Source organism: Trachypithecus francoisi, unplaced genomic scaffold (genome assembly GCF_009764315.1).
Source record: "Trachypithecus francoisi isolate TF-2019V2 unplaced genomic scaffold, Tfra_2.0 Contig00025, whole genome shotgun sequence".
Lineage (NCBI taxonomy): Eukaryota > Metazoa > Chordata > Mammalia > Primates > Cercopithecidae > Trachypithecus > Trachypithecus francoisi.
In genome coordinates, this window is record NW_022680462.1 from 530,712 (window position 1) to 555,601 (window position 24,890).

General features: G+C 45.3%; 2 protein-coding genes across 17 annotated transcripts in view; one reads left to right on the forward strand and one right to left on the reverse strand.

The window, feature by feature from the left end:
- CCNY (cyclin Y) overlaps positions 1-24,890 on the reverse strand; it is a 331,884-nt gene that overhangs the window by 223,091 nt on the left and 83,903 nt on the right. Inside the window, exon 1 of one of the 3 annotated variants that reach the window (XM_033225995.1) lies at positions 16,544-16,984. The exons of 1 other annotated variant lie outside the window; for it this stretch is intronic. In XM_033225995.1, coding sequence (XP_033081886.1) covers positions 16,544-16,697 — 154 coding nt within the window. In that variant the 5' untranslated portion in view covers positions 16,698-16,984. Of the gene's footprint in view, positions 1-16,543; positions 17,208-24,890 lie in introns of those variants that run through there. One more of the 3 variants, XM_033221612.1, reaches the window with a different exon arrangement.
- LOC117093088 (translation initiation factor IF-2-like) overlaps positions 16,849-24,890 on the forward strand; it is a 119,594-nt gene continuing 111,552 nt past the window's right edge. For 6 of the 14 annotated variants that reach the window (XM_033230309.1, XM_033231967.1, XM_033231160.1 and 3 more), the window contains exons 1-2: positions 16,849-17,479; positions 18,307-18,368. In XM_033230309.1, coding sequence (XP_033086200.1) covers positions 16,883-17,389 — 507 coding nt within the window. In that variant the 5' untranslated portion in view covers positions 16,849-16,882 and the 3' untranslated portion in view covers positions 17,390-17,479; positions 18,307-18,368. The other 8 variants (XR_004442186.1, XR_004442385.1, XR_004442704.1 and 5 more) reach the window with 6 other exon arrangements.

Sequence of the window (24,890 nt, forward strand, 5' to 3'; positions counted from 1 at the left end):
CCAGAGGCTCTCAGCTAAGCTGGGAGTCCTGACTCACAAAAACTGAGAGATAATAAATGTTGTTTTAAGTTACTAAATGTTGGGGTAATTTCTTCTACAGCTTTTCAACTAATACAATTCCCTAAAACATAATTCTTACTTAGACTAACATCACATTAAAAAAGAAAAACATTAAGATAGGTCAATTTCTTCTTGAGAAAGTTTTACCTTGCTATAAGAACTGGTTTAAAAGAGGTACAGTGTGTTGCAGTGAAAGGATCTGACCCCAATATCAGAAGACTTGCTCTCAGACTAAGAACTGCTGTGAACCAGCTGTAGAGAGTGGAGAAGCAGCTCCTCTTGGCAGCTCAGCTATCCTATCTGTAACATGAGGATTTCCACAGTATGAGGTCCTTGATGCTCTGAACAGCCTGTGATTCTACGAAGGCTATCTTCTTCTCATACTCAACAAAAATAGCTTATTCCTTTTACAGTTCTAAAGATGTCTATTCTGTCTTCCACATTAAAACTGAGTGATCATTCTCCAGAATCTAGAGTATATAAAAATATACAAGAAACTCCAGTACACATCCATCATTGTGAAATCTCTTTCCCAACAAATGTCCTCTAAATGAGCACACTGCATTAAACGTTTGGGGACTAAGCCACAAACAAGTTCAACTAAACTACCTACTGACTTCAAAAGGAACATATGACCACCACGTGTGGTGGCTCATGACTGTAATCCCAGCACTTTAGGAGGCTGAGGCAGGAGGATCCCTTGAGCCCAGGAGTTCCAGACCAGCCTAAGCAACATGCCAAGACCCTGTATGTACAAATAATTTAAAAAATTAGCCAGGCACAGTGGTGCACATTTGTGGTCCCAGCTACTTGGGAGGCTGAAGCGGAAGGACTGGTTGAGACTGGGAGGTTGAGACTTGGGGAGTCATGATCCCAGTCCAGTCCAGGTGACAGAGTGAGACAAAAGGGAGGGGAGGGGAGGGGGAGGGGGAGGCGGAGGCGGAGGCAAGGCAAGGCAAGGCAAGGCAAGGCAAGAAAGACGAAGGAGGGGAAGGGGCAAAGAAAGAAAAGGAGAGGGAAGGAGGGAGGGAGGGAGGGAGGGAGGAGGAAGGAAGGAAGGAAGGAAGGAAGGAAGGAAGGAAGGAAGGAAGCCCAGTCCAGCCTGGATCTTTCAGAAGCAAATTCCCTGTGCCTGCCTTGGCCTTACTGGCCTCTGCCTCGCCACCCCACCCCCTTCACCACTCTTGTCCCTCACTAATCAGGCAGTGCTTACTTGCTAACTTTCCCTGACCACATCCTCCACCATCCAGGGGACTCTGGTCTCCCTTCTTCCCCTACACAACGTATTGTAATCCCTTATTTGCATCTGTTTCACCCAATAGACCATTATGTCCTTAAGTGCAAGGTCCAAATAATGTTGATCTTTGTATTCCCAGCATCCAGCAGGGAGGTTGGAATGCAGAACTTGGACTGACCAATGGTTGTTGACCTACTGAAGAAATTAACCTCGAACTCCCACAGGGGACATCCAATTCTCACATTTCTAGAAAATGGCTACGCTGTTCAGGCTACCGTATGTGTGGACCACCTACAACGGCTGTGGCTCTAAGCCTAGTCGCCACAGGCACTAGTAATTCTCTCAGCCAACTACTTGCCCAGTGAATTCTGTTTTCTCTCCAACATCTTCTCTGTGAATGAAGAGAAGGCATTCTACAAACACTTTGAGGGGATGCAGCTACTTGCTACAAATGTTAGCTTAACAGGAAAGGAAAGGAACTCCACTACTCAGCTTGTTTAGTTCCTTGGAGTACCAGCACTGTGTTTACATAACCTCTATCTATAGCAAGAATGTCAAACTGAAGAACTGACAACACTCTTGAACTCTGAAAAAATTTTAAATATAGCTTTGCAATCAGTTTTTCAGCCACTGTCACCCCATACAGTGACCCTACCATCAGCGTTAACACTTCAATGGAATAAAACAAGTGAACTGAAGGCGAAAACATCATACGCCAAACATCTTAAAATACTTGACAACTAGGTAGATCACTTACACACTCAGAAGCAAACAAAACAATGTGGCTAACTGAACTTGGAGCTCAGTGACTGCTCCCACCACAAGATGGCTAAATCCAACCACCAAACTGTATAATAAATGGCTCTTTAGATTATTAGGCTGAAGACATTCAGGAGGAGCACTGGTCTTTGAGAAGAGAATGTGATTTCAAGCTATTACAAATACTCTCCCTACATATACACTACCCTAATAATTAGCTAGTTACCCTTTTACCAAAAGAGGTCCTGTAAGGATATCTCATAAGAAGTAGTGCTGTTCATCTTGTTCCAATGGTATTACATACTTAAAATAAAAATTCTTAAAATATTCTGTAAGCATAATTTTCCTTGTTTCAGAAATATATTCGTTTCCCACAAACTAAGCACCCACTATGTAAGCAGTATAAAATATATTTTGCCATATTTTTATTTTGTGCCAACAAACTTTCTAGATTAGTTGCATCTGAAAAACAGTTGATAAAACTAAAGCACGTATTTAACTTGGGTTAGGCTGGACGTTCCCTGAGAGATCTCCTATTTCAGGAAATGAGGCATATACTGAGCTTGTTTAAACTTCAGAATCACTCTAAAAACAGTACTTACAGTCACTTTGAAGGACCACAGAATACCAAACGAAATACAGAGAAAGTAATCAAGGTTTGGCAGCTTCGCCTAAACTGACCTGAAGAGTTCATCTTCCCCGTCACTTCCAGATGTGTCACACAAACAGAAGAGGTTCATTCTCACAATTCCAAATTATCTTCCTGACTGGTTGTGTACACACTGACTGAAGTCCCAACAATCATGTGCAGGGGCCCAGGCAGTCTCCCTTGAGCTCTGTAACAGCAGTGTTGAAAACTACCTCTTTAATGAATAGCTATTCTCTTATAATGATAACTTTCCTAATAAAAGTTGTGTGCTATATGGACAGAGCAAGAGTGACTAAATGCTTTCAAACCTCAGACTTTTGGAAGACACCTTCAATTTCAAGAATCAGTCCCATTTGTATATTTATAAACACACTTTCTTCTAAGGAACTGACACTTTTGGTTCAAATATCCTTAGAGACAATGTTTGTCAGGAATACTGTGTCACCACATTCTTTGGAGCTTCCTTCACCCAGGCAAGCTGAAAATCAAGACTCGAATTTCTAAACCTCTATTTCAAGAAACCCACACTGTCATTTCCTCAATCCAGCAGCAGTGCACTTGACTAATGGAAGTGACTCTTGAGATCAAATAATTTAAATGATCTCATCACTATTTTTCCTCAACAGCTCAACAGAGATGCAACAAAACAAGGGTTTTTCTCCCCTTCAAAGTTTTCCACTAAGGATGCCTTGAATGCCAGACCCCTGAATCTAACGCCTGTTCGGTTCACCACCTGCCTCAGGGGGCCAGGTCATCATGCTGCCGCTGAGATTTCGAACAGTTCACAAAGATACAAAACCAATTCAGCACCTGAACCAAGCCAAAGCTACACACTGTCAGAAAATGTAGTCAGATGAGAACTTTACAGACTCTTAACTGTCACTCCATTAAATATTCCTCATCAGAAGAGACTCTCAAAAAAAAAGTACTGTGAGTAGTCATAAAATATGAAACACACACATACAGAAGTAGCTAATGTGAAAAATGAGTAAGAAACAAAACTGCTGGATAAACGAAGAAAAATTTACTACCCTTTCAGTACGACATACTACTTCAAAAAGGAAGGAAAAAAAAGCAAAAGAAATAAGGGCCAAAAAAAAGTGAATTATGAATCTGAGTTGAAGACATTACACAACTTCCAAGCGCACACAGAAAGCTACCCCACCACCCATTGTCAGAACGGTGGCCAATGTCTTTTCTGTCAACAATACCATTAGTAACACCATCTTAAAACCTAATGTTAGTTCTAAGGAGTTAAAAGGAACAATGCAGCCCTTTGCAAAGCTGGAGGAGGAGGCACAGGGCTCATGCACATCAAAGTCTGATGCTAATGGCAATCCTGGAGCTGTGCAACCCCTGCAGTCTATGAAGTCCTCTCTGAGGCCAGGATATGTGCAAGTGACAGACACAAAGAAAACAGAACCACTGCAAGTTGTTCTACTAAATTTCTCTTTTACCTGGAATCCTACAGCCTGTAAGGCACTGATTTTCAGGCAGAGTAGAGGAGTTGCCCTCTCAGGGGAGATCTCATTTGGCCACATCTGGAAACATTTTTTTTTGTTATGGAGGGTGCTGTTGCTGCTGCTGGCATGGCATCTGGTGGACAGAGGTGGGAGGCCAATAAACATCCTGCAATGGACAGGGCAGCCCCCACCTAATGTCAACAGTGCTGCGAGGGAGAAACCCTGCTATAGCTTCCTTATCAATTCCTGCTTTAAAGTGTCCTTGAATTTCACATCAAGTATCGAGATTTAGCAAATACACATTAACATGTGAATATGACTAATAAAGTAAGAAACCCATTTATGAAAATGAGCTTAGGAAACAGAACACTAAGAAGTGTATCGTCAACTTGCACACTGTCCTTCTCTAGTTGGCATCAATATTATAGTTTACATGTTTCAAACCATGTTAAAGCCAGACACAGAGGGCAGGGAAATGCACTTGTTTGAGGCCTTGACTGTCAACCTGCCACTTCCAAAGTGAAGACATACATGTAGTCGGAGCTTGTGGGAGAGTGGGTAGCAAGGAGAGGCTCTGCTGTGTCCATAAGGCAGCTGGCTGTCTCCTAGCAGACTGCTCACGCATCTACACCACCCCTTTTGTGACTCACCTGCTGAGCTCTCCTTCCCGAGGCACCCTTCATTCTTAACTCTAAAGCCATCCCTCAGTGTCCGAGGGGGATTGGTTCCAGGACCCCTGCAGATACCAAAACTCAAGCATGCTCAAGTCCCACAGTCCACCCTGTGGAACCTGCTGATACACAAAAAGGCAGCCCTCTATTTTACATCCCAAGAACACTGCATTTTCAACCTGGTTTGGTTGGAAAAAATTCACATGGAAGTGCACCCACACAGTTCAAGTTCGTGTTGTTCAAGGGTCACTGGATTCCTGTCACAATGCCGCCTTACCAAATATCCTGGATACAAGAGTAAGGTTCATTTTCAAAACAACCCAACTTAGATTTCAACAAATGTTTCTCTCAGACTATTAGTTCCATGGAAGAAGGAAATTGTGTTCAGATTCAGACCATCCCTAACTGAGAATCACTGCCATGCTAGCTGTCCAGTCCGAGCCATTCTCCAGGACACAGCACAGAGGCACCCAAACATCGCCAAGAATAAAAAGCACCCGAGTTACTTCTGGCTGTCTGCTGCTGACCTCTCAGGGCCCTGCCAGGCTTTTACAGCCCTGCTATCTTGCAGTGGGGTCCTTCCTGACTCATCCCACCCTGGACAGGGACTCTTGCTCATATCCTCCACTCACATCTTACACTTCCAACACCCAGAGGCCGCAGGCAGCTTCCTACTGTGAGTGACGAAGTTGTATCCTCCTGCTTCAGAAGAGAACTCAACCAACAGCCAAGTGTGCCTGCAGAGCACACACAGTGCTTAAGATATGTGCCATAACGGAACCAAAAATCCTCCTCAGAAGTCAATGGTTCACAAAGCAAGAGTATATTCCAGCCCTCGGATGGACCCCTCCGTGGCTATGCCTAGCATCATCCTTTCTGAACAGCAAGCTTACTAGGCTTCCTCCAGACTCCCTACCACCAAATAGGAGAAATGGCAAATCAGACATCAGATTTATCTTACAGAAAAGTGGGAGTCGAGCATTTGCTAACATTAGAGTGAATAAACAACTTGCAACTCTTCAATAACATCAGCTTTGGCTTTCAGAAGATAGAAGGCAATCTCTAATGCTATACAAACTGCTTATCATCACTTTGCAAGCAAAAGAGCAACAAGCACTACATAGTAAAATAATGGTTCACAGCTTGAGGGAAAAAAAGCTGTGGAAAAATAAGATTATCCCTAAACTGACAAAAGTAACACTCACTGTAAATGAAAGGAATCCTTGATAAATGTGTGCATCTGGGAAACTGGATTAAACACAGCACCATGACTTCTTTCTCCTCCGGGACTTTGGCAGGATACACAGACGAGGAGCTGTAAAACCTGGACTTTTAAACACCTACACAAATTCTACAAACCTATTGTAAGAACCAGAAATAATTTAAAGGATTATTATTATTGCACTAACTGGAATAAATGTATCCAACAAAATCCTGAAAGTCAATTAAAATCCTAAGACCATGTAATCATGAATAGACAGAACTAAATTTGGAGTGAAATCTTTTCTCAAGAAGTGAAAAACAGACCTCATCCTACCCACCATGCACTAATTCCTCTGATTCATGTTAAATCTGTAGTGTGAGGCAAGGAGTTTACCAAATATAAACAAAATATCCTTAATAACTTCTTTTTCCCTATTGCCCACCAAGAAAGAAGCATCCACCCAAAATAAAGAACTTGCTTATAAAATGTTGTAAGCACTGCACTCACAGTTTTGAAACATATAGCTATATTACATAGAACTCCCATGCAGAGAATTTCCTAGTCAGCCTTCACAGTCAGAAGGTCTATAATCAGAGGCATCCAAAATAGAAGTGACTTGCATTTCACCACCCAACTGGGATTTCTGCAAAGCTCACAAAGCAAACTGGCACGGATGTGACTGTAGTTGCTAACAATTCTCCTTACTGTGCCCAGCTGTATTTCTCTCAGTACCAGGAGCCAGCTGACATGTCTAAGCTGCTCATACATTTCTGCTGAGCAAGCCACTCACATACACCATACTCAATGAAGCCCTGCTATACATCCCCAGTAGGGAATAATGTGTCTGAAGCCCCACTATACATCCCTAATAGAGGATAATGTGTCTGCACTGAAGTAATTTTAAATGCAAGCAGTATAACCATGGGAGACTAGACTTGGCCCAGAGTTGTTACCATGGTCCAAAACATTTTAGAATTTCTATTATGAAACTGTCTCTCAGATCAGTTTTTAAACCATACTAAAATAAAACACAAAATAATAACAAAATAGTTTTTTTTACAAACTAATGAGGCCAGGCACTGTGGCTCACACCTATAATCCTAGCACTTTGGAAGGCCAAGGCAGGCAGATGGTTTGCGCCCAGGACAAACCAGCCCGGGCAACATGGCGAAACCCTGTCTCTACAAAAAATACAAAAATTAGCTGGGCATGGTGGCACGCACCTTTAGTCCCAGCTACTCGGGAGGCTGAGGTGGGAGGATCACTTAAGCCCGGGAGGCAGAGGTTTGCAGTAAGCTCACGCCACTGCACTCCAGCCTGGGCAACAGAGCAAAACCCGTCTCAAAAAAAAAAAACCTAACGTATAGAACATCCATCTTCTGACAAAGATGAAAAACAGAGATTTACAGGTTTTCCACTTATCTATTTGAAAAGCAACCTTCCTGGCAAGGCAACAAAGTAGCAGTCTGGAGTTGGCCAATCCCTGAAATGACCTCTCCTGCCAGAGTCACCAAGGGACTTCATAGGCAAAAAGCTTGCTGATTTGTGGGATCCACCAATCTGAGTTGCCAGGCTGATGTGCTCAATTTTAGCTTTAGCACACCCTTCTCTCCAAGCTGGCAGATAGCAAAGGAAGACCCTAGAAAAAGTAAAGGGAGACAGACAGCCTAGCAACAGCTACCAGCAGCACACAGAGCCAACAGCAGAAAAGAAAAGGTGGGCGGGGTATCTCCCGAGCTCCCTGTAACTCTGGGTCTAGCCAGTTAGACTCCTTTCCTAAAAGAAATGGGAACAACAGCCCCTAATAACCTGCTGAGGAATGCCTGACCTTATTATTTCAGGTCACCAAGTACCCTTTATTAAAAGCAGTATTTTAATATAATAAAGCATATTTATGCAAACCTCAAAACCCTATTCTTTGAATAAATAACTAAGCAAGCAAGCCCTGGCTCCAGCTTCTACCTAAGGGTGCATGCTGACATTCCTAGGAATGTGGTTCCGAGGACACAGTTAGGAGACAGCCTGGGTGGGCTCCACTACCCCAGGAGTCAGGGAAAGCTTCTTCAAATATTCATCCCACTGGGCATCACACTGACTTCAGAAAGATGCAACTCAGAAGAGTAATGAATCTGAGAAATAGTATTTCTATTCCAAATTCTACAGCCAGCAAGCATCCCACTCAAAGGTCAGACAGCTCTATATAACCTCACCCTACCCAGCTCTAAAATTACAGTTATGTTCTGGGACTGCCTTGAAGCCTGCTTTGATGTCTTTGTTAGGATAAGCCCTTTAGGCTTCCAGCTTCTCTGGCTATGGACAGTCCAAACATAATTAGGTGTAGATCTTGGAGCATACTTCGCATATAATACAAGAAAATCAATATGAGTGCCACATTCATAATGACATAAGTTCATCTAGTACTATGTGGCTTATTAAGCATTTTAGCCTCATTTGGATCCTTACAGTACTACCTCAATGTGTAAGGCGAGACAGTGTTTTTGTTTTTTTTTTTGAGACGGAGTCTCTGTTGCCCAGGCTGGAGTGCAGTGGCACAATCTCGGCTCACTACAAGCTCTGCCTCCTGGGTTCACACCATTCTCCTGCCTCAGCCTCCTGAGTAGCTGGGACTACAGGCGCCCACCACCGCACCAGGCTAATATTTGTATTTTTAGTAGAGACCAGGTTTCACTGCGTTAGCAAGGTCGGTCTTGATCTCCTGACCTCATGATCTGCCCGCCTCAGCCTCCCAAAGTGCTGGGATAACAGGCGTGAGCCACAGCGCCCAGCCCAAGGCAAAGCAGTATTTTTAAGCACTTTTTTTAAGCAGAAGAGGAAGGTGAGGTTCAGCAGGACGGAGGCCCATCAGTAAAAGTGGAGCCACATCTGGAATGCGTGTCTTTCCATTACGAGGCTTCCCCTCTTTGCCCTCCACCACACTTCACAGAGCTGGGAGCACACCCTATAAATCCCCCGAGAAGAGCCCTCTCTGACTTTACCTTCCTTGAGCCTCTCCTTTCTTCAGGAAAGACAGGCTAGAATAATGCTGAGAATAACAGAAGAAACAGTCTCCTAACCAAGGCTCCAAGCAACAAACTACTCAACATCTAAGAGGATGAGAAATGCTGCAGGGAAAGTGAACTCTCACCCTTCTTCCAGCTACAAACTGGAAACAATACTGAAAGGATGAGGGGCTTACATCAACTGTCATTGCTGGGGACCTACCCTCATGGCCCAGTGTTGAATGATGAAAGGATTCGTACTGTGAAGTATGACAAGTATGATACTGTCAATAGCCCTCTCGTGAAAAATAGCACTGTTTCCTTAAAGTCAATCCAATGTGACACACTTGGAGCTAAATCTCTGACCTTATGTGATTAAAACAGAATTTCAAAGCCACTCACATATCCTGTTTCTTGGTATTTTTTGGTTCTGCCCCTTCCTGGATAAAAATAAATTTAATCTTTGCATTAGTTTCATCTAGCCAGAAATATAAAAGCAAGACCATCAGGCTGGGGACTGTGGCTCACACCTGTAATCCCAGCACTTTGGGAGGCAGAGGCGGGCAGATCACCTGAGGTCAGCAGTTCGAGATCAGCCTGGCCAACACAGCAAAACCCCGTCTCCACCAAAAGTACAAAAATTAGCTGGGTGTGGTGGCGCGTGCCTGTAGCCCCAGTTACTTAGGAGGCTGAGGCAGGGGAATCGCTTGAACCCAGGAGGCGGAGAGTGCAGAGAGCTAAGGTGGCACCACTGAACTCCAGCCTGGGCAATAAGAGCGAAACTCCATCTCAAAAAAAAAAAAGACCATCAGCTCCGTAGAGGAGGGTGAGAAGGTGAGAAAATCTACCACTCCACAGAATTATTTAATTTTCATTACTCTCAAAAAGCAGGCAGCAGGCTGGGCGTGGTGGCTCACGCCTATAATCCCAGCATTTTGGGAGGCCAAAGTAGGCGGATCATATGGACCAGCCTGGCCAACATGGTGAAACCCCATCACTACTAAAAATACAAAAATTAGCTGGGCAGTAGTGGCATTCACCTGTAATCTCAGCTACTCGGGAGGCTGAGGCAGGAGAAGTACCTGAGCCTGGGAGGCAGAGGTTGCAGTGAGCCAAGATCGCACCACTGCACTCCAGCCACGGCAAGAGAGTGAAATCCTGTCTCAGAGAAAAAAAAAAAAAAAGCAGGCGGGAAAGTAAAAGTCCTAATCACAAAATATTGCTAGACAAAAGCATACAGGCAATAACTGTGAGTCTCTTGAAACAAAGTGGGCTGGGCCAGGCACCAGGAGGTTCAGATTCTAGACACGGATCATTCTTTAATTAGCTGTCACAGGGCAGTTGAGGCATGGAGGCAAGCTGACAGCAGACTGAACTCCAGCTGCCACTAACAAACTGAGGAACCTTCCACAAATGTCTTAACCTTTAAGGCCCAATTTCTTCACCTAGAAAGTGGGGAGAATGATGAGAAGACTAAGATAATACAGGTCAAGTAATTAGCACTGTTCTTGGCTGAAAATTAACAGAATAAATTCTACTACCATTATCCATGATCTACATGACCTAGGCAAGCAACTACACCTCTCTGAGATTCAGTCTTCTTACCTGTAAAACGGGGGTATGGAAGCAAAGGACTCCTCGATTCTAAGCGAAAGAGAAACATATGAAAAGCAAGTAGAGATAGGTCATGGGCCCATGGTCAGTGCTATGGAGAATGGCTCTCTTGACAAATCCTTAAACTGCACGTCTCCACACAGTTAACTAATACGAAGTCACATGCTTCGTCGGAGTGTTTCCACACATCTCGCAGGCAGCGGGGCTGATAACTCTTAGCCTGGAAAGAAAGTCCACAGGTATGTTCTGCTCACTAGGGCTGGTAATGTTAATGTGGGATGAACATTCAAGAAAGTGCTGCAGAGGTGATGTTAAATAGATTGTAGACACTCAAGGAAGCCAAGAGCAATACGCAAGCTCATCCTTTAGGAACTTAGATTTCAAATCGTCCCCACATCCCCACCCTTCTAACAGCAACCATACTTTAGACAGTTATCCCTCCGCTGCTTGGGATGAGTCCCTGAGGCTTCTAGCTTCTCTGGCTGTAGAGTCTCCAAACACCATGTACCTATATTCCATAAGATACTTCACATCTCAGACAAGAAAATCAACATAAGTGACTATGTTCATAATTGCAGATGTTCATCTAGTACTTTTTGGTTAATTAAGCATTTGAGTCTCAATTTGACCCTTAAGGATGTAAGGCCACAGCTAAAGTCATTCGTTGAAAGAAACAAGGAAAAAAGACTAAAAATACCACATTAGTAAACAGATTCCCATTAGCCAGGGTTTCCTTTCAGCCTGGGTGTGTTTTCTTTTTTTTCTTTATATGCTTTAAAACCTTTAAGTTTCATTTTCAGGACATCACTCTATCTGCTACCTCTCAGGTTAAACTACAAAGCCAAAAAGTTTCACATCCATGCTACTTTCATTATGACAAGTCCTCTTCATTTTCTTCCTTCCTCCTGTTTCCCCTCACCCAATAAATACACGCGATGATGTTCTCACTCACATCTTTCAACAGTTGGTTTCACTCAACAAATTCATTCAACAAATATTTATAGTATCTTCAAGGAATCAGGTGCTACTCTAGGCACTTAGGTTACATCAGTGAACCAAACAAATATTCTACCGGAACTTACATGCTAGTAGGTGAAAGTAGCTATTATTTATGTTTATACTTATACAGTGTATCATGAGATGTTAGGGAATAAAGAAACAAGAGTGCAGGGAATATGCACTGGCATTGCCAGTGGGCAGGATGTTTAAAGGTGATTGGGAGGGCCTCCCTGAAAAGGTCAGGCTTGAACCAACGCTGCAGGTGATAAAGGGACTCAGCCAAGAGAGCACATGGAGAACACTTCAGGCAGAGGGAGAGAACAGGGGTGGAAGTTTGTGTCTGGTATGTTCCAGGAGGGGCAGGGAAGGAGACCAATGTGGTTGGAATGAACGACTGAGTGAGCTGATGGCAGGCAGATCCCAAGGGGCCCTGAAGACCACTGTACGGCTTTTACTTGTGCAATGAGGCGTCACTGCCGTTTTTGAGTGAAGGAGTAAGTTAAAGTTTTTTAAAGGATCTCAGCCACGGCTGTTGTGTTGAGAACAGACTAGAGCAGGCAAGGGTGGAAGCAGGGAGATCAGGTGGGCTGGGGGAGATGGCAGCTGCTTAGATCTTCAGAACAGCAGCAGTAGAGATCTTGAGAGTGGTCAAAGTCTGGATGTATTCTGAGGACGGAGAGCCACATTTTCCCACCAAATATGATACAAGACGAGGGAGAAAGTGAGTTGTCAAGCATGACAGGTAAGCTATAAAAATGAAAAGAATGGGCCAGGAGTGGTGTCTCACCCCCCTAATCTCAGCACTTTGGAAGGCTGAGGTGGGCAGATGACCTGAGGTCGAGATTTCGAGACCTGTCTAACAAATATGGAGAAACCCCACCTCTACTAAAAATACAAAATTAGTCGGGCATGGTGGCGCATGCCTGTAATCCCAGCTACTTGGGACGCTGAGGCAGGAGAATCGCTTGAACTGGGGAGGCGGAGGTTGCAGTGAGCCAAGATTGTGCCACTGCACTCCAGCCTGGGTGACAGAGCAAGACTCCATCTCAAAAAAAAAAAAATGAAGTTGCCATCAGCCATTTTGAGGTAAAACCCTACAAAGACTTTAGGGTACAGCTGTTACAAGTATCCTGATTTATTTGGTCTCCTCACATTTTAAATTTTCTTTAGTCCCTCCCTCCCTTTTTCCTCCCACAGAAATAATCTAGTCCTGGAAGTCTGGACTGAATAACTGTTGCAGATAGAAGAAGTTTATCTTTGAGAAAGTATGGATATGACCACAACGACAAGACACTCTATCCCAGAAGGCAACCCCAGACTAGCTAATGTTTAATGGCTAAGTTAAGCAACAATGGAAAGTTTCCACTTGCCATGTATTGGCTGTGTGACTTTGGACAAGTCATTTCTCCTCTCAATGACTCATTTCTTTGTCCTCAAGTAAGGATAATATTACCCATAGGGTTACTGTGAGTTCTAAGTAAATGAATGGAATCCAAGTACTTAGAGCAGCAGCTGGTACAGAGAAAGTAATATATAGGTTGCAATTATTACTATCATTTTTTTCTTTTCCTAAAGAATTGTTCTGAAGATTACTATCATTGTTGTTATGTGTTATTGTTTTTTCTCAATCTCTGAATGATTTTATAAAAAATAATACCTGGGGAGCATGAGTCTAATACCAATTTCAAAAACATGAATCCTTTGGGAGGCCGAGACGGGCGGATCACCAGGTCAGGAGATCGAGACCATCCTGGCTAACACGGTGAAACCCCGTCTCTACTAAAAATACAAAAAACTAGCCGGGCGACGTGGCGGGCGCCTGTATCCCAGCTACTCGGGAGGCTGAGGCAGGAGAATGGCGTGAACCCGGGAGGCGGAGCTTGCAGTGAGCTGAGATCCGGCCACTGCACTCCAGCCTGGGCGGCAGAGCGAGACTCCGTCTCAAAAAAAAAAAAAAAAAAAAAAAAAACATGAATCACCTAACACTAAGATACACTGAGTACAAAGACACATTAAGTTGCCATAAAGCACTATAGACATCTAAGTACTCGGACTCTAAAATAGTTACTGAAATTCTACAGGACAAATATTATCCCTTCATGTGTTTGGTGACAGAGGATACATATGTCATATCTCTGTGATTTAAAGACACTAACCTATCATAGAAGACCCATGAACTTCAAACCTTTCTAAACCAGCTGGGTGGGATGTTTTTCAGGACATAAAAAAAAATGGTGCTTGCCGGGCGCGGTGGCTCAAGCCTGTAATCCCAGCACTTTGGGAGGCCGAGACGGGCGGATCACGAGGTCAGGAGATCGAGACTATCCTGGCTAACATGGTGAAACCCCGTCTCTACTAAAAAATACAAAAAACTAGCCGGGTGAGGTGGCGGGCGCCTGTAGTCCCAGCTACTCGGGAGGCTGAGACAGGAGAATGGCATGAACCTGGGACGCGGAGCTTGCAATGAGCTGAGATCCAGCCACTGCACTCCAGCCTGGGCGACAGAGCGAGACTCCATCTCAAAAAAAAAAAAAATGGTGCTTGAGTACTTCAGCTTTTGATATATACTAGAATCAATAATTCTTAAAATGTAGTTTTAAAATGTTTACTAATAACCTAACAATCAATATAACTCAGTTCAAATACATACAGATACAGATTGGCAAATACAGACATACAGATGTAGTGTGTACATATATACATACTATTTAATTAAAACTGTTCTCTTCTCTCAGCCTCTAATAAAGAATTTCTACCAAAAAAGTCCCTGAACAGCAGGTAACACTCCCAAGATTTGTCCAGCCAACAATTCTCAGGCCTACCTGCATCTCAGAACCACCTTGGAGAGATTTAATTAAACATATTAATGGCAATGTACAGTACTAGATTTCTGCTTCAAATGAAACCAATGTTGAGAACTGCTGGGTGGGTCAATGCTAGAAGTATTATTTATTGAATCTGAGAGACAGAAGGTGAATTAGTATTCTGGGGTTTAAACTAGCATAATCATAAGAACTGGGATCTGGGATGAGAGGACACCCCACAGCCTAGATCGGAAACCTGCCCTATACTCTCTTAAACTACCCTGAATCTGCAAAACAGTCTTCCAAACGTTCTCTCAAAGATTCCTAATGACTGAAACTTAAGATTAATGAAAGAACACAAAACATCATTTCACTGTACTCTGGCAAAATTGTACTAAGCCTTAGTGCCAAATACCTGGTTAACTTATTTTTTCCACCTTATTTCCTTACAATAGTCTATAATAACTATGCAGCCTGGCTCTAAGAAATGTAAATCTTTTGTTTTTTTTCCTTTTGATCCATCATTCAAAACATAAAGCCTCCGCTAGATATTGCACAACATAAAGAAATTTACTGCACAGCATAAAGAAGAAATTATTTCCAAATGTTTTCGCCTGTCAACATAGTATAGGACTGGGTAATGGCTTTCTAATAAACTCATTCATTTATTCCTCCCTTTAAAGTGCAATACTTACTGAATGTTTGTCATATGCTAGACTTTTCTTTCAGATGCTAGAGAGGCTGTGAAAGTGATCAAGACCGATGTGGCCTTCATCCTTCTTTAAATGCCTTTAATGCATAGATTTTAGAAGAAAATATGGCTGTAGTTCAAAGACATCTAAGAGTATGTTTAAAATAATGGAAATCTAAAATAATAACACTAGAAACATCATATGGAACAATAATTTACTAAGCACGTACTAGAAACCAGACGTTGTGTTAGTCTCTTTATACATGGCACTCATTTAATAAAGATGCCCTCCTAAAAAGATGAAATTACCATTTAGAAGAAATTACACGAAGACAAATGAGAAAAATCTTTCCTTTAGCAGAGTTTAAACGTGGCCTTTCCACAGTAGAGAGAATATTCCATCCTAAAGTCGACAGGAAAAAATTTTTTCATATTAGTTCAAGTAGATTATGAGAAGATGTTTGGGTTAAAAAAAATCACGTTGTCATAAAAATATATTTCCAATTTCAAATCTTTTCAATTGAAAATTCTATAAACTACAGTTTAAGCATGATACATAAATATCCCTCTGTCGATATCATTGCGCAACAGTGCTAATAAATACGTTGCCAAACCAATAAAATAAAACATTACTGGGTGCAGTAATTAGTCTTAGCTTTTTTTCTTTTTGCAAACTCCAGTCCAACCAAAAGTCACCTGAATAAATCATAAATTCATAGGACTGCAATTCGGGCCCATGCAAAAACTGGGTGACTTAACCCAAAGGTGTCTTGACAATCTTTTAAAGAGCATTCTCGGGAGAAGCTATTTGACTCTAACCCTGGAACCGCCACTCAAAAATATCTTTTTTTAAAAAACGAGAGAATGGGAACGGGGGTCAGCCAAGTGAAGTCCATTTGTAAGCTTCGGAGGAACTGGTTCAAGGCAACATGTTTCTCCAACTCCAGGTTGGAGACACCGGGATTCCAAAATGGGAATCTACTCACTTCGCTTTTAGAGGACAAACACGTGCACAACTTGGCTTCGGGCTGCATTCAGGTAATGCCTGGAACCCGGAGCTCCCAGGCCGCCCCCGCCCAGCGCTGGCCGCTCCATAGGGGACGAGGACCGGCTCCAGTCACCTCGCGACCCACGCGCACACACCCGCCCCCGGCCCGCCGTGCTCGTTGCCGCGGACCTGCAAAGTTTCCGCGGCCGCTCACTTGGGGGTAACTAGCCAGGGGTACGCCCGGAGGCTGCGGGGCCCTGGGCGCCTCGGCTGCGCGGGCGAAGCCCGGGTTATGCAAGGGTCGCCGAGACCGGCTCAGCAAGCAAGTGCAGCCGGGCCGCCCCGACGCTGGGTGTGCGGCTGAAGCCGCGAGGAACGGCAGGGGGCTCGGCGGGCCGCACTCACCGTCTATGTTCTCCCGGTCGCTGATGTGCTGCAGGTTGCAGCCCGTGTCCTCGCGGCTCAGGTCCGTGTCCGGCCGGTAGGACTCCAGCCGGGAATGGGCATTCCTCCGGAGCTTGGGGCTGGACGACACGCAGCACGAGGTAGTGTTCCCCATCTTCGGCGGCCCCCCGACTCCTGCTGCGGTCCTGTTCTCCCCGACCCCGGGCGCCGGGCGCTGGCAGACGCGGGGCGCGGGCGGCGGGGGCGTGTGGGGAGGCCCGCCCGCTCGCCGCCAAGGGAGGGGGCGGAAGCCGCGGCCGGCCGCCGGGTCAGCAGCGGCGGCGGCGGCGGGGCCTCGCCATGGGCGGCGGCGGCGACGAGCGGGCGACGGCCCCGGCTCCCCCTCGGCCGGCCTATCCGCGGCGGAGGAGCGCTCGGGTCCGCGCGACTGCGGCCGCCGCGCCTACCTCACCCCGCCGCGGCCATGGCGGGCGGCGCCGCGCAGGCCGCCTCCCCCAGCGCTTCCCAGTCGGTGTCCGCTTCCCCCGCGGCGGCGGCCGCCTCGGCAAGAGGTTCCGGTTCAAGCTGGGGGCACGCGTGTCAGCGCCGGACTGCGGGACTAGCCGGCTAGCTAGCGGGCAGCGGGCGTGGGCCCTGGGCCCCGCGCGGCGCGGTGCGGCCAGGGAGGATGCTGACGGCACTACCCCGCCAGCGGCGCCCGCCCTCGCCGCAGCCCCCGCCCCGCCCCGTCGCCGCCCCTTCCCTCTGCCCTGGAAGCAGATCGGCGGCCGCGGGGAGGGCCGGGGCGGCGCGGCCCCGCGGGGATGTGGGATCGCTCCCGGGGGCCGCGCCTCTCTCCGGCGCTAGGGTCGCGGGTCTGGAGGCCCTTCCCCACCCGGCCTCTGCCTCTTCTACTCCCCCGGGCCGGACGGAACGGGACCTAGCGCGGTGTGCGAGGTGTGTTCCCGGGACCCGCAGCGGGCGCGAGCGCAGCCGCGGCTGGGTTGGGGACGCAGGCCCAGGGAGCTGAGGCTGCGCCTGCCTCTCCGAGACCGGTCTGGCTCTTTTTGTCTTCTTTTTCTAATTTATTTTTTTAGAGATACGGTTTCGCTCTGTCGCCCAGGCTGGAGGGCAGTGGCGCAGTCTCGGCTCACTGCAGCCTGAACTCCTGGGCTCAAGCGATTCTCCCGCCTCAGCCTCCGAAGTAGCCAGGACTACAGGCGCGCGCCACCACGCCTGGCTAAGGTAGGAGGGGTGTGTGTGTGTCCAAAGTAGTGAGGACTACAGGCCCCCGCCACTACATTAGGCTAAGGTAGGGTGTGTGTGTGTGTGTGTGTGTGTTAACTTTTTGTAGAGATGGAATCTCGCTTCGTAACACAGGCTCCCGCCCCTAAGCCAGGCTAAGGTGGTGGATGTGTGTGTGTGTCTGTGTTAACTTTTTGTAGAGATGGGATATCGCTTCGTAACCCGCGCTGGTATCGAGCTCCCGGCTTCAAACAGTCCTCCCGTCTCGGCCTCCCATGGGATTATGGGCATGAGCCACGGCACCCGGCTCATTTTAAAAGAAGCTGGGCCTTGATTTGGGAGTTCTCTCTTCTATTATATTTTGAGCTTTGCCGAGAACTTGATGGTGACCTTGTTTTAAGCTGTGAAATCTGGAGGTCCCAGAGCTATTTTAATGTTGAATTCGCTGTGGAGTGTTTTGAGTTCCTTGGAGGTTAACGTGAGGTAGAGAACTAAATTAACAAAATTTATCCACTGCCCTTGCTTTGCTTTGCTTTTAGAATGCCTTCGGGTTTTGTCGTGATGGGGACAAGTTCACTTAGGCCAGTTGACTAAGATCAAGGTATGTGAACGTTCCTGGCTGTGAGAGAAGTACAGTAAATGTTGGTTCGTATTCCCTCCCGACGCCCATCTCTGACTTTTCTTGCCTTTATTGGGAAGAATATAAGGTGAAGAAACAAACTTCCTACCCTTTTTCCAAATATTTACTGAGGAGAGTCATGAGGAGAGTCTGGTCGGGGGGTGGAGGGGGTGGGAATTTTTTGAACTAGTTCTTGAAAAAAAGACTAGTACGATAGTACAGCTATCTTAATTTTTTATATGAGGAAACTGAGGCCCAGAAATCATGCCTTGATGTATTCAGACCTCAGTACCTGTTAGTGACAAATCCAGGTGCTAAAAGGGAAGAGAAGGAATAAGGGACTTGGTATTTGTCTAGCATCAGCAATGTGTGGACATCTTGCCAAAGGCTTTATAAACATTTCATTTAATTCTCTCCATATCAAGCCATGTTTTAACCTGTGCGTTCTCTTGCTCTCAAAGTACTGTTTATACATTTATTAGTCCATATTTTAAAAGCTCCATGCTCTCAACTGTATTAATGCTATTTGTTAGGATAAGTGGCATATGTCCATGGAAAATAAGTGGCTGCAAAGTGGTAATGCTGACCAGATGAGAAAAGAAATATGAAAGGGGAATTCTAAAGAATTACAGCCCTGGAGAGGGTGGGTAGACAGCAACAGTCCAAAATAGTGCTCTTCATTGAGGCTGTGTAGACCTTCCTGCTTCCTGGGAAAGCTGATTGGGGCATATTTACACTTGCATGTGTGTATTCAGATTGTCTGGGCTATGGAGTGTGGGTTAGATTGCTGAACCCTTGGGAGAGGAGTTCCCTTGTTGTCTGTTCTGATTGCTGCTTTGTAATTTGGGCCATATATGAAAGTCAGCATTCAGTCATTGAACCATAGGTGTGTGGCATATCTACTTAGGCGCATTACGCAATTTTTATTTCATTATAAAATATATAACATTTACATTCAATTATGGTTTGAAGGCTTAAGAGGAGAAAGAGACAGTGGCACTAAGGTGACAGCGTAGCTGGCTGCATGCTTCCTGTCCAGGCAGGTCACTGGGCAGTGTTAACTGGGAAGAGCACCTGGAAGACCAGAGATCAATGTAGCCACATACCCTTAACAAAGGGTGGTACAGCCTCTGGTCTGCCGGGATTTTTCTGCCCCCGCACCATCCCTATCTCCTCTTTGAGATTTCCACCATATTCCCCTTAGGTATGTACCTGTTTGGACTTTAGAGTGTAACTTTTGGTCAAGAATCCTGGAGAGAAAAGATAGGTACTAAAGCCTCACTAGTGATTTGCCTGGCTGCCGACTCCCGCAACTCACCCACCCTACATGCACACTTCAGACTCCTCCAGGCAGATGCTCCCTGCCTGACACACAGTGACACTTTGGGAAAAATTGAAGAACAGTAACCAACTCTGAGCAGAGAAATGTGATGTCAAAATGATAGTAATGAGAGATGTCATTTGTTGAAAGCCTGCTAGCTGTCATGGACTATACTATTTCTTACATCTAAATCTGATAAGTTGCACCCCATTTTATAAATAGACACTTTAACTCTGATAAGTAAACCTATGCAAGATCAAAATACTGAGAAATGTCCTAACTGGGGATTTGAACCTGGTTCTAAATTCCAAAGTCCAAGCTACATCCACGCCAACCTCCTACCTCCCATCTCCGGGACTTTGTGAGTAGAAAAACAAGTGTTGCTTCTCTCCTTCTCTTTTTTCTGTCCTAAAGGAAGCTGGGAGCTGACCACTTAGGACTAGTACTAACCTTTAAGGGAGAGAAAGGGATGAGGGTAGCCTTGTTATTTCTGTGGGGTTCAGCCCTCAGACCAGAGTAAGAAGACAGGCAACAAGGTTGAGGAGTAGCCATATGCAGAAATAACATGTGTATCTAGCCACAGCATCTCCAGCACTGTGTCACTCGGGAATCAAAATACAGGGACAGTTCCTCAGTAGAGTGTGATCTAGCCCAGAATGTGGACAAGGGGAGTGGGGAAGGGGAGAGGTACACACTGAGCACTGTAACAAGGCCAACACGCTTGAGGAGGATTAGGAGGATGGCTTGAGTCTGGGAGTTGGAGGCTGCAGTGAGCTATGATTGCACCACTCTACTCCAGCCTAGGTGACAGAGTGAGACCCTGTCTCTTAAAAAAAAAAAAAAAAATTGGCCTGGATCTACTCATACCCACCCTGCTGTTTGAGCAGAAAGAATCTTTTGGGAATTATTTTGTTTCATCTTTCTCCATGATCACTGTTGAAGAATTTGATCACTGTAACCAGGTAAATATAAAACTTAGATGGGCCGGGCATGGTGGCTCACACCTGTAATCTGAGCAATTTGGGAGGCCAAGGCGGGTGGATCACGAGTCAGGAGATCGAGACCATCCTGGCTAACACGGTGAAACCCTGTCTCTTTTAAAAATACAAAAAATTAGCCAGGAGCGGTGGCGGACACCTGTAGTCCCAGCTGCTCGGGAGGCTGAGGCAGGAGAATGGCATGAACCCGCGAGGCAGAAGTTGCCATGAGCCGAGATCACGCCACTGCACTCCAGCCTGGGCAACAGAGCGAGACTCCATCTCAAAAAAAAAAAAAAAAACTCAGATGAACTGTAGCTAAGTCAGTGCTCTTGATGCTGTTTTAGCAGTGGTAGCTTTGTTTTTCACAGAAAAAAACAAAATTTTCTGTGGAACCACACTATTTAAAACGTAAGCGATATTAGTATCAACTTGTATAATTCATAGATCTACTTATAGAAAACAATCAAGAATAGGCTACCTTAATTGAATCAGGAGGAGATAATTGCAGTCTTACATCAGCCATACTCATATCCATGAAATATGAGTCAGTCATTTGCACAACTCCCTGAGTCACCTCCTAGAACACAGAAAACACTGAGCTGAGTTAGCCCAGGACCTGAACCTTTCGTGAAAAGGAAAATGTGTAGTGTCTCCTCAGGGTATGGCTGCCCTTTTACCTGCTAGTCGATTTCTCATGACAGTTACTCAAGCATTTCTAAGGCAGTTGTGAAATAACCAAGACCTTCTGTGTGTTGTGCTACTGATGCTCCTCCTGTCACCGACCTCCTCTCCAAATGAGGCCTGCCTGTTGTTCTTGGTGGTAGGCAGTCCACAGTGTAACCAGCTACAGGGGAAGTATTTACTTTGATAGCCACTTGACCTTGATCAAGGCAGGTGACTCATTTATGGATAACATTTTTGAGAGTATACTGAGCCAGGAACCATGAGGATACAAAAGTGGATTATAGTTTCCATTCTGGAGAAACTCACAGTCCAGTAAGTTAAACAATCACAAGAAGTTTCCAGCAATGAGAGTGATTACAGCCACTGAGTGGTGAAATCTAAGGAATGCCAAGCCTGCCGCCTATAAATATCTACATTTATCGCCTGGGCATATACCTAAAATTGCACCATGAGAAATTTATTTCCATGAAATTAGGAACTACCCAGAAATTCTCTATCCAAATAAAAATTCCCGCAAGAAAATAAGGATGGCTAATAGTTTTAAGTAGTAGTGCCGGCCGGGCGCGGTGGCTCAAGCCTGTAATCCCAGCACTTTGGGAGGCCGAGACGGGCGGATCACGAGGTCAGGAGATCGAGACCATCCTGGCTAACACAGTGAAACCCCGTCTCTACTAAAAATACAAAAACTAGCCGGGCGAGGTGGCGGGCGCCTGTAGTCCCAGCTAGTCGGGAGGCTGAGGCAGGAGAATGGCGTAAACCCGGGAGGCGGAGCTTGCAGTGAGCTGAGATCCGGCCACTGCACTCCAGTCCGGGCGACAGAGCGAGACTCCGCCTCAAAAAAAAAAAAAAAAAAAAGTAGTAGTGCCAAGTCTTTTGGACCAGAGTAACTGCCAGGGATGTTGTGTTGAGGAGGATTCTGAGGTCATGTTCCAGCTTAGCAGAGAAGGGAGCCGCCATGAGGGAAGGGGTGAGGGAGAGGGTAACACTTGTGCCACATATTTTTTCTTAAGTAAAACCTTTGTTAATAGAATGCATGATGAAACAGGGACAGCCAGGGTCTCTGGCATCTGGGAGAAAGCCCACTTGGAAACTGACTTATCTGCCTCACCACTGCAAGTTCACTATCTGTCCCCACACTAAATGGCCTTAGGAAGCCCACACTATCTCTTGCCAAACTCTACCTTCTTTATTCTTCCGTACTCTTCAAGAAGAGAAATGGTATATATATATGGGATCCTTGAGAACTAGGATGTACCTGTGATCAGGCAAAATGTAGCATCTAGCAGGGTCAAGCATAGGTTGAAGTGAGAGAGGTGGCTGCTGTGCTCCCCAGTGGCTGTTCTCCCATCTCCCGTAGTTTCAAGGCCTGTTTCGTGAAGAACAGCAATGTGCCCAGCTCAAAGATGACAGCTGGCCACAGGGCTGAGTCTGGCCACTAAGATGTGAGTGGATGCTTCCAGAAAAACTCTCTAAAGAGGCTACCTCTAGCCAGGCACGGTGGCTCACGCCTGTAGTCCTAGCACTTTGGGAGGCCAAGGCGGTGGATCACCTGAGGTCAGGAGTTTGAGACCAGCCTGGCCAACATGGCAAAACCCCATCTCTACTAAACATACAAAAATTAACCGGGCACGGTGCCACACTCCTGTAATCCCAGCTACTCATGAGGCTGAGGAGGGAGAATTGCTTGAACCCAAGAGGTGGAGGTTTGCAGTGAGCTGAGATGGTGCCACTGCACTCCAGCCTGCATGACAAGAGCAAGACTCCATCTCAAAAAAAAAAAAGCTACCTCTTCTCTGCTTCTTGGAGTATGGTCATGATAGCTGGAGTTCTAGCATCCAGTTGCAGTTTTCCTTGATTGGCCCCCAGACGATAGGTACTATGACCAAGACCTGTGGGGCCATCATGTGTACTTGGCTCCCCGTAGGAGAATCCAGGATGGAATGGAATGATACAGTAGGCAGGCTCTGGAGCCAAGATGCGGTATAAGTGGTAAAAATAACTGATTCACCCAACAGGCAGATTAGGCCCATGAAAATTAGAAGGATTATCTGACATATTACTTTAATACAGCACTTCTTCAGTATTCCCAGAACTGTAGCTAACGGTTCCTGTGAACAGGAAGCTCCTTGAATATACCCTGGCAAGAAATCTTTCTATCCAAGGTGACTGACTTTGGGAGGGGATTTATTGAGGTGTCCCCCAAGCCAGGCACTTTCACATACCTTAATCTTAGTTAACTGGCTTCACTTCAGACCCTGTTCCTAACAGGACAAAACCCGACAGCATTTTAAAAGCCAAAAAGGGATAGTTGATGAGTTGTACTTGTCTCTGTCTCACGTTAGTAACCTCCAAGGAACTCAAAAGGCACTGCAGCTATAATTCAACATTAAAATAGCTCTGGGCCCCCCAGGAGCAGCTCAATAGACCCTACTGAAGTGGGTGGTCCTGTCCCTCCCCTGCTTAAAATCTGTCAATAGCTTCTCATTGTTTTTAGACTAAAAACCCAGCCCACCTGACAGTCAAGTTGGCCTGCTCCCCAGGCTTTCTCCCCAGCTGCTCAAACCTGCTCACAACTCCCTCGGTATCTCCCACTGTGGCCTCTCACTTTGCTTCTGTGACCTCTTCCCTCTGAGCGCTATTCCTCCCCACCTCTGCATCTTACTTAACCTTCAAGGCCTGGCACAAACAATGCTTTTCCTTTGTCCTTCATACTGGAGACTGGAGATGATAAACTCGCATAGATTCTCTCTGAATAAATATTTCCCATGCCAGTTAGTGTTTTTTTAAAACTATAATGACTGCAAAATATATTAGGTGTACTCTAACTTATTTAACCTCTCCCCAGTGAATGGACATTTCATTTGTTTCTTTTTCAGGATAATAAAAACAGTTCCGGTATGAAAAAAAAAAATTTTTTTTTTGTATTTTTGGTAGAGACGGGGTTTCACCATGTTAGCCAGGATGGTCTCGATCTCCTGACCTCATGATCTGCCCATCTTGGCCTCCCAAAGTGCTGGGATTACAGGCGTGAGCCATTTCATCCGGCCGGGGATGAACATTTTTATATGCTAATCTTTGTCTCTATCTGCTCATTTCTATAAAAGGAATCATTAGAATTGGAATATCTAGGTCATTTTGACCAAAAAGGAACATTTTAAAATCTCTTAATATTGCCATATGACATCTTAGAAAGTTTACATCATTTTACACAAATAATTGTTTCCTTATTGATGGTCCAAACCTAGAGAATTTTTGGTCATTCTGTGATCTGTCATTGGACAAATTTCCATTGCTCCTAGCAGCATTTTATACATACTTATCAAGATGTATTATGATTTATACACACTTATCAAGATGTATTATGTTTTGCTTGCATTTCTCCAAGTAAGCTCTGAAGTGGAAAACAGAACTTGTTTTACTCTTTGTAGCACTGTACTGAGAATAGTAGCACCTAACAGGCATCAAAGCCCTTTCTAGGTAAATCTGCAGAAAGATTAATTGTCTCAGTCTCAGTTTCCC